This window comes from Echinops telfairi, unplaced genomic scaffold (assembly GCF_000313985.2).
Source record: "Echinops telfairi isolate 266 unplaced genomic scaffold, ASM31398v2 ScPeMD7_31;HRSCAF=116, whole genome shotgun sequence".
NCBI lineage: Eukaryota > Metazoa > Chordata > Mammalia > Afrosoricida > Tenrecidae > Echinops > Echinops telfairi.
The window spans coordinates 39,172,596-39,183,021 of record NW_022103928.1 but is presented as its reverse complement, the minus strand read 5'-3'; the positions used below and the strand labels follow the sequence as shown (position 1 = coordinate 39,183,021).

Sequence of the window (10,426 nt, the reverse complement as noted above, 5' to 3'; positions counted from 1 at the left end):
AGGGGGGAAAGGAAAATGAGGAGCTAATTCCAGGAACCCAAGAGGAAAGCGAATTTTGAGAATGATGAGGGCAACAAATGTATAAGTGTGCTTTACACAATTGATGTATGTATGGATTGTGATGAATTGTATGAGCCCCAATAAAATGATATATATATATATACCCCACAGGGTTGTCTAGGTTGTAATCTTTACAGGAGCAAATCACGAGACCTTTCTCCTGGGCGCTTCTGGGAGGACTTGAACTGCCAACCTTTCAGTTAGCAGCCAAGTACTTGTGCCATAGCGCACCTTTTTTTGGAGTTTAACACATACAAAATAATTGTTGCCTTCCTGTGCAAATAGTCTAATAAATATCACCATAGGTATGTTTTACATGTGAACAAATAGCATATAAATATCCCTCAATGTCTTTCAGGACTCACTATGGATCAGGCAGTGTTAGGTACATGCATAAATCATTCTCCTTGAATTCTACTACTATCCAGTGAAAACAGACTGCAATCCCCACTTTATATACCATGAAACAAGATTTCACAAAGAAAATTATTTGCCTTTAAAAATGTATGCTCTTAACCACTAAGGACTAATGGATAAAACCTAATTCTTGTCCTCAAATAGCTCATAACAAAAGAGATAGGTGAATGCAAAAAATAATTATAGGATTAAAATAAATGTACTAACTGAGGCCTAAATAAGATGTTACAAAAAGTTAGAAGATGAAAGATCACTTCTGGTTGAAAAGAAAAAAAAAAAGTTGATGAGTTTTCTTGATGGTAGTAGCATCGGACCTGATTCTTGAAACAGCTTAATTTAAAGAAGAGTTAAGGACATTTCCATCAGAGGAACTATTTTCAGGATACTGAATATTTGATAAAATAGCTAGACATCAAAGAAACTTAGAGCCAAATCATTAGTACTATGACCAGCTGAAGATCATTTAAAAATGAATATATAAAATTTCTGAGTTTATCCGGAAAGTATAATTCAACCAAGATCTGATATTCAGAAACTTTTCAGGGACATAATACAGAGATACTATTTTTTTTAAGAATTTTAGAAATTACTTTTATGGTACTTGGTAGAAATTTACATGCCAAACTAGGTTTCCATTTCACAATTACTACATAAATTGCTCAATGGCATTGGTTACATAATTCACAGTGAGTCAACATCCTTTTTTTAACAGTCTTATTGGCATATAGTTCACATATACAATTCAATAGTTCAATCAAATTAAGAAGAGTTGTACAACACAGAATTATTATTTGTGATAAAGCACAGTTACCATAAATATCTGTAAGTATATACAAATTTTATCTTAAATTTTGCTAGAATATTTACGAGAGCTTATTGTGAATATTTTAAAGCAATGATAACTTCGGTTTCCAAACTGAAAAGGACTAAAATAAAAACAAGAGCAGCAACAATTTGAGTCATCAGTACCAAAAAATATCCCTAGTATGCTTCAAAATACTAGCCCACAACTTAAAAAATACTCAAATACAACCTCATTTATTTAATAAACCTCATTTATTTAATGGTTGATAATAAAATACTTACTGTTGGCTTCACTAACAACTGACCCATTACTGTGAACATACGGGAAAGACCAACTGGTGTACACACTGCAGGAAAAAAAGATGAGCCACATAGAGAAAATGATTATTTCAGAGGTAGGACAGAAAACCCACTATTAATCAATAGGGTAAAACAAACTCAACGATTATCCATTTTAGAAAATTCTTATCTCAAATTTAGATTTTCTCAGTGCTTTGCTAAGGCTCTTCAACTTAGTCAATAAAGATGCTAAGCAGGACAACTGAATACATCAGCATTATTACTATATTCAGTAAACGATGTGTAAAGATGAAAGAAGGCTTGAAATACTCATGGTTTTAGCAGTACATGTATACTATACCAGACATTAGAAATTAACTTCAAGTAGTTATTTAGTTGACAATCAGACAAGTAACAACTATGATGTAAAATCCTTATTTCTACACCTAATTATAATAACTCTTATATATATTAGGATGTTTCAAGTAAAGCACAATACATTTTGAAATAAAATCCACACATACCTACCATTACCAAGCAAAAGCAGAATCTTCCTTTGTGACAGATGAATGTGAGTGTGTGACATGTGTTTATCTTAACTCCAACCACAAGGAAGACACTTTCCACAGAGAATACCAAGAGAATCTTCCTCCGCCAAGGTTTCAGTGTATCAAAACTTATCTTGAGCAGCATAAAAGGGTCAATTTTTTTAAATCTCAAGTGATTAAGAAATCGTATCCATAAACTTGCCCATTATTTTCGAGAATACGGAACAGCTCAATTTTCATAACCATATTGTCAGAAAAAATACTTACAGAGAAGCAACAAACATCCCATCAGTGATATACAGGAATATAAATAAGGTAGATAAAACTCCCAGAGATCTATAAAAACATTTAAATGTATTTTAATAAATTTTAAACCCAAAAGACTGCATTAAGATATATACTAACTATATAACATAGTCATTATAATATAATAAAATTATGATGCATACTATACATTAACATATAGACTTACTATATCTTGATAAAGTCTTGATACCTAAAACCTACTATATCAATCTATATTTTAATGTATAGTAAACATCTTTATTACCAATTTGAGTATACTAAACCATGTAATTTATTTGAATTCACTGATCTATTGCTAAATTACACAATAGATTTTAAACAGAAGAACAGAGAATAACTCCTTTGCAAAATCTGTCTAGAGGGAGGAAAACAAGACAAAACAAAAAGGCCCCATGGAATTTTAAGAACAAAAATCAATAACAAAAAAAAATCTGCTTGCTTATTCTGCAGGTGAACACTTCTTTCTATAAGCATGCCTGAAGAGCTCTTAATTCTGTAAGTTGACAACCAGAATTAACTATAAAAAGAATTAAACTGTTTTTAAAAAGTGAATGTGTAACTATATCCTAAACTATAGTCTCCATTAAAGAAGTCCATTTAAACAAAGCAATCCCGTACCATATAAAGATTCCATACTGGCAGCATCATTATCAATGAGTGCAGAGGCTACCCACACTATTCCGAGAATAAGAAGGGCAAGAAGAATCAGCATGACCAAAGTTTCCAAAATGCGGGCTCGGATTCCCTGAAAAAAATAGAAAAGAGACGGTTAATGTTCTATCTCCTTGGAAGGACAAAAAGGCTTCTGTCTGTATGGAGCACAAAATAATTCATTACTAACCATCCCGCCCCGCCACCACCACCCCCGCCCGACACACACACACACACACACACACACACAAAATGATTACACTTAATAATGCTTAGACTTTCAAAAAATGGAAAATTCCATTAAGGTTAGAATATGATTTTTTAAAATTCTTTGTAAAAACCATTTTTGCAGAGCCATTTTAGATACTTAATTATTTTCCTAACACCTTCACCAAGAAAGTAGATTAAGGATTTTTTTATCATGGTTCCAATAAAGGAAGATAAGGCTAATTATGGCATACAGCCAAACAGTATAGTGACCATTAAAGTTGGCAAAAGCACAAGGTACCAATTTACTTGAGAACACAATTATAAGAATTCAATATTACTCTGCCAGCCTACAGAGCCCTCAAGTGTACAGCTGAAGAACTGCTCAGTTTAATCTCAAAACTATAAATTTGGGAGTACTATTTATATAGTTTATAGCATTTTTTCTTCACATTAGTTATCATGACATTAGAATAAAGAATCATTTCTGTACAATTTTATTTTAAACATAAAGCATATTCTGACCTCATGACTAAACCTGAGATCAGACTACACTTGAAAACCACTTGACAAGGCAAACAAGTAAATTTCCTATATACCTGAAAAGTCACTGAATAATCATAAGTGCTAAACTTAAAGATTAATATTGATAGTTTATATTCTGATTCTCTAATCTATAATATCTGATGTAATAATAAAATTAAAAGAATATTCTATCTCCTAATAAATCATAATCTTTCTTCCCACATTAAAAATAGTTTAAGGATATGAATAATAAATAAAGATACTAACACTTATTATAATTCTGCCACTCAATATTACCAGAAACAAAACATAATTTCTGAATAAAGAAATAAGTTACACACAAAACAAAGCTCTCCAGGTCTCCAAATTCAATAGACGGGAGAAAGAATGTCTTTACAATCATGGATAAGCTTTCCACTCCTAACTGGTAACCTAAGCATTGAAGTGGCCTTTCCTTACCAGTTTTGCAACATTTTGATCAATCTCACCAAAGTGCTGCCATAGAGAGGTTTAAGATATTTCTTCAAATATGGGAATTGGTTTATCTTAAATGTTCATAGCAACAGACCAGTAAACCAGAATGAATTAGGCTTGCATTTTATTTAATATATTTGTTCTAACAGTAGCTACTTTTTTCCTTAAGTTATATTTATATATATATATAAATATATATAATTATATATATTCAATTTATTCTGAAAACAATCTTCACTTATATATTCAAATTATTTGGGAATTAAAGTTATCTCAAAGCAGATATAGGCTTTATTATTCATATTCTCCTATAAATTTATTAAACCCTAATGAAAGAACTTGTTAACATATCGATATTTAAGGACTTCTGCGTAATTGTACTCTCCCAATTTTTGAAAATATTTCTCTCCCAATCTAAGACAATTTATCTATTTGACATTTGAGATAACCCAATATACATATAAAAAAGACACGTTTGTCAAAATGACCGTAAGATTAAGCAGCATTCAGTATCCTTTTGATAAAATTAAATTTTCAGAGGGAAAGTGATTCAATAGGCACAATTAAGCTGGCTTCCTAAGGAAAAAAACTAGATAAAAATTATGAAGGATGAAAAGTACAGAAGATTATTTCCATAAATCTTTGCCTATCTTTCAACATAAAATCTATACAAAGAGTGTATGCAAATTTAAATGCATCTCATCTAGATTGTGGGTGCCCATAGTTGGGGATTGTTATTCAATGAAAGGCCCTGGGATAAAAAGGTGCGACATAGTTTATAGGGAAGTAGAGGATGCCTGTCCTTTATTAACATATCATGTAACTTATTGGAGAGGTAGAATAGGCTGTTTAAAAGTCTCAACTAGCCTGGTTGTTGGCCTGGACCTTAAAGTGATGTTTTATTTCATTATTTATTACCATCATAATTAAGCATTTCCAAGTAAAGGTAGTCCTTAGATTTGTACCTCCCATACACCAGAACATGACCCTGCTGCAAAACACGTACAAAATTTTCTATTTTGTTGTTTTACTATTTCGCTTATAACGAGGGTAAGTGGGAAGAAATTCAACTAAGTTGAGAAGATTTTATCTACCCCAAAAATTGTCTGAATCAGACGACGTCTATTTATTATTCTGCCAATCACAACTGATATTCACTTACAATTATTTTGGGGGTAAGAAACAGTAGGTCAACTGAAGTGGCTGCAACTCTGAGCTATGGAACTAACATGACTACACTTCTAACATATGCACCGACTGATGATGTAGAGCATCGCTGGGAAGGTGCTCCTTATAGCTGGCCTTTAGCAGCTTTAGCTTGCTTTTTCCAAAAGTGCCTTGCACACAGTCCAAAAGTGCCTAAGACACAGTGTCAAAGTTAGAGTGAGTCGTGGCCATAATACGGATGTTCAATAATAAGTTGCTTTTGTGGATCACAGTTTCCAAGTAGTTCAATTTTAGTGTTGCAGTTTTTAACTTGATTACCTTTTCTAGTCAGAGCTCTCAGATTGTGTTCGTCCACACAGAGTATCTAATCCCAATAGCCAAAGTCTCTTTGGTAATCGGTCGGACAATGTGATTCATGGGGTCCCCAAGCTTCTTCATGCAATTTTGCCCTCGATAATCAGGAAGGTTTCCTGTTTCATATGAGGATGTTGCCCTACTCTCTATTCTCCACTTATCTAAAAGGTTTTGATTGGTTACAAGTTTTTGAAAACTGCTTCTGCAGTAGGTGATCAACAAATGTTACTCAGGCATACAAACAGAACCTATTTGGGGACCTGCTCTGCCATTTTCTCATGCACAGAGTTGAACACTGTGCATCAGAGTCACCAGCCAGAGTAGCTATTTTTCATAAATAAGAATAGTTGCAAAATACACTACTACAAAACAGATTACACCCAGTCTTCGCTTATCAGCATGGTGAGGTTCCAATTACGAGTGTGGTATGTGAAAATCAGCATTATGCAAAAATGGAAAATGATCACCTAAAATCACAAAATGGAAAAATAACTACATCCCTATATAACTGCTAAATTGCATTATTATATAATTGCCAAAGCACAAAGAATCACGAATTATCCAAGTTCACACATTGCCTTAAATAACACAGCCAGTGTTTTAACCTTGCATTTCGGCATGCATGACAGGCAGACATATATCATTAAAGTTCAAAATAGTCTGATAATAAAATTTAAATTGTCATAAATACAAAATATTAGGTACTGAAATCATTAGTGAATGAGTAGGTATAAAATTTTACTGAAGTTTTCTGAACATCTACTGCACAACTTTCAAACTATCAGAATAACAGATCTGATATCCATCATCTTAACAATGATTTCTTCACTCTTTATTTTCTTCTTTTTCTCTCTCCCCCTCCCTTTCTCTTCCCTTCCTGTTCTTCTCTTTTTCTTATGCTACCCTCCTCTCCCTTTAATCTAAGCAATCAAAAAAACTCTTTGTCATCGAGTTGATGCCAACTCACAGTGACCCTATAGAACAAGGTAGAACTACCCCTGTGAGTTTCCAAGACTCTGTTTTCGGGAGTGGAAAACCCAGTCTTTATCACACAGAGTGGCTGAAGGTTTCGAAGAGAGGATCATGTGGGTCATAGGCCAACTTGACCACTACACCACCAGGACTCCTAGCATTAGTCTGTTATTATAAATGTAATGTTATTTGGAAATCCTATAGAAAACAGGCAAAAAGAGTAGGTGCTCTGGTTTGTATGCATTATCTTCCCTCAACTTTTTCTTTCCTGGACTCTAACTGGCAAATCCTCTCTGTATCTGACTAGCCTGTAAGAAACATATGAGCTAAACAACAGGCTTCTCAAAATAATCAGAATGCATTTTATATTATGACATATGAGCTAATAGTAGGGGCTCCTTGTAACCATATAAAATCTATTGTCTAAAGTACATATGTGTTACAAGTTTTTAAAAAATGTGTCATAATTACTATACTAAGTAATAATGAAACAATAAGTGTAAGTGTTAAAATGGTAATAAATGTTGGAAGATTATTGCCATAAGACATAGATATTTCCACAGACATTTTTATTAATATTTAGTAAAATGTATCTCCAAATATGTTCCTCATGTGTGTTGGGTCAAGAAGTTCTGGGGGCACAATAGTCAGGTTCTCAGGCACTGGCCAAAATGTTGGCATATCAAAGCCACTAAACATTCAACAGAAAAAATCATCTGCGAATCTGCTCCTATAAACCTTACAGTTTAGTAAATTATGGAGCAAATTTTCCCGTCTTATAGGGATGCTATGAGTTGGAATCAATACAATGTCTCACATTTCTGCATATCTTTCAAGCAGAGAGGCATTGACAGTCCTAGTTTGGGGCTATATTTTCAAGGATGTTTGCATAGCAAACAATCCTAGAAGGCTGAGTTAATGTCTCTCTCAAAGCACAGGGCAGATTTATTTATTGTCTAGTATGATAAAGATAATGTCATCCTTCACAGCATAGGTCAGGTAGATTTCATTGCAAACCCTTACAAATTATTTGAGTATCATAAACTCGGGATTTTCCTTTGTGACCCAAGCTCATTGAGAACACAGTATCTACCCAGGCGACTCTGTAAGTATCTTACAGGACTTAAAGGACAACAGGAATGAAGACAAGCACAAAGTACATATACTTGCTGTGCTGTGAGTACTGTAACTCTCAAAACAAACTCATGGCTATTGAGGCAATGCTGACTCTTAGCGTCCCCACTGTGAGTTTCCAAGACTAACTGTTTACAGGAACAGAAAGCGAGTCTTTCTCCCTTGGAGTTGCTGGTGTTTTCAAACTGCCAACCATGTGGAACACAGTCCAAGGCTCCCTGTGAGTACTAATGTCCACTGTTTCGAACTTTGGAATCTCATAAACCATGTGCCAGGCTAATTTGCTAGCTTGCAAGTGAATAAAATCTTAGTTCTCACAGTTCTTTACAGTTTTCGGTGACAATGATAGGCTGATACAGAAACATAACTTTCTGGAAGATCCAAAGGCCTACACAGGGAAGCTTACAGGATAGGAGAAGAATCTCCAAGATCCAGTAGGGAATGCTCTCATCCAAGTACTAGGCTAGTGGGAAGGGGAAAGATCCTGAACTGTCCTACCTGTCAATGAATGCTTAGAGGCTAAGCTGCAAAAATGAGGGGTAAAATAAATCATCAAAATTATGGATTGGCTGTAGCTCAAGCTTCTTGAAAAGGAAACGAAAAGATGTTGTTATGACAATATAATAAGTGCAGCATCCTAATCATAGTATTAATAACAAGGTCAATTGGGACAATATAGCCCACAGCCTACTTTGCTAAGTAGCAACTGGGGACTTAAAAGCTTATGAATGGTATCTAGGGAACAACTACTGATCTCTTCCAATTGGAATACTATGGAGAAATGGACTCCTTTAAAGCAATAGAAAAGGCAGCACTTGCTAAGGACCAAGTTCAGAAGGCTGGCAAGCTTAGGAAAGAAGGAAAAATGGAAACAGGAAATAATGGAAGTGGAATAAAAGATGTTACATTTTAGGGCTTGCAATCAATGCACAAATTGTTGAATGGAAAACTGACTGGCTCTGTAAACACTCATCCAATTTTTAAAATTAACAACAAAAACAAGAACTGTTGGTGAGTGCAGTGAAATGCAATGACTTGGTATGGCTCGTCTATCCATATCCTTTATAACTAACTCCCCCAACAGGGATTGGGTGAGACCATGCAAAGAAAATGTAGAAGACTCTAGCTTGAAGTGTGGTCAGTCTTTCCATATTCCTGACTGTAAAAGTGAGCCATCTCAGAAGCAAGAACAGAAAATCTCGTGATCTTCAAGAAAGAAAAGCCGCTATTGGAACATGTGTGAGAGCTTCCCTGAAGTGGCAGAGGCAATAAAGGCCACAGAGGACACAGCACCAAAACCATGAGACAGACCACAAATGAGACAGAGGCCAAGAGACGACAAGGCTAAACAACAGAAGACCAGAAACATGCCTGGCAGCAACGTTAAGAAGAGGTGCTGTCACAAGAGCAAATGAAGGGGAAGGAAAAAAGTGTGAAGCACATTCTGGCCCACCAAGCCCTGAGGACAATATTTCTCCTCAGAGCAGCCAATGCACAGAGAGGTGCATAGGGCTGGCCCCACCACGAGACAAGGTACATAGGGCTGGCCCCGCCACGAGACAAGACGTCCCTCACTGACCCATAGCACTACAGGGGACAACACTGGAGACACACTGCGAGAATTGTGCCCGATCTGACCTCACCACACCGAGGTGAAACACTAAGGGCATATAACAGAACAGCAAGGGGAACAGAGCAATGAAGTCCCCAGGGAAGACCAAAAACAGACTGTGGGGCCAGGGCGTGGCACCCCATCAGACTCGACTGGAAAAAACTCGTAGTCAACAAACACCTTGAACTATTTATAGGCTTTTCTTTTTTTTGTCGTTGGCTTTTGTTTTTTGGTTTTTATTGTTGTTGGAGTGATTGTTTTATTTTCTATTGTTGCTTTGTCTTGCTTGGTCTTGTGTTTGTGCATATTATTATCTCTGCATGTCTATGTAGATAAGATAGGCAGGATAAACAAGCCAGAGACAATGGGACTGACAGTTCCGGGGGGGGACAGGGGAGAGGGGGATACGAGGAAAGGAAGTGGGTGTTAACAAACCCAGGGTCAAGGTAACAACATGTGAACTGAAGTCGAGGATGAAGAGGGTGTAAGAGGTCTGGTAGGACTTCATCAAGGGCAATGTAACCGAGAAGGCTGAACATGATAGTGGGACAAGAGGAGAGTTAAAGGAAACAGAGGAAAGAACTAAGAGGCAAAGAGCATTTATAGAGATCTAAATAAAGGCATGTACATATGTAAATATATTTATATATGATGGGGAAATAGATCTATGTACATTATTTATAGGTTTAGTATTAAGGAAACAGATGGACATTGGGCCTCTACTCAAGTCCTCCTTCAACACAAGAACACTTTGTTCTAATAATCCAGTATTCTGAGATGTTCACCTTCCCGACAAGATCACTGAAGACAAAACAGGGCATAAGCAAATATGGTGAAGAAAGCTGATGGTGCCTGGCTATCAAAAGATATAGTAGCATCTGGGGTCTTAAAGGCTTGAAGATAAACAAGCAGCCAT

At 35.7% G+C, this 10,426-nt stretch overlaps 1 protein-coding gene across 4 annotated transcripts in view; it reads right to left on the bottom strand.

Moving 5' to 3' along the window:
* The window catches only part of LMBR1 (limb development membrane protein 1), a 160,872-nt gene that overhangs the window by 55,979 nt on the left and 94,467 nt on the right, over positions 1-10,426 (bottom strand). For all 4 annotated transcript variants that reach the window (XM_030885593.2, XM_045289917.1, XM_004702332.2 and 1 more), the window contains 3 exons: positions 3,033-3,159; positions 2,376-2,444; positions 1,564-1,628 (listed from right to left, as the gene is read on the bottom strand). In XM_030885593.2, the coding sequence (XP_030741453.1) occupies positions 1,564-1,628; positions 2,376-2,444; positions 3,033-3,159 (261 nt within the window). The remainder of the gene's footprint in view (positions 1-1,563; positions 1,629-2,375; positions 2,445-3,032; positions 3,160-10,426) is intronic.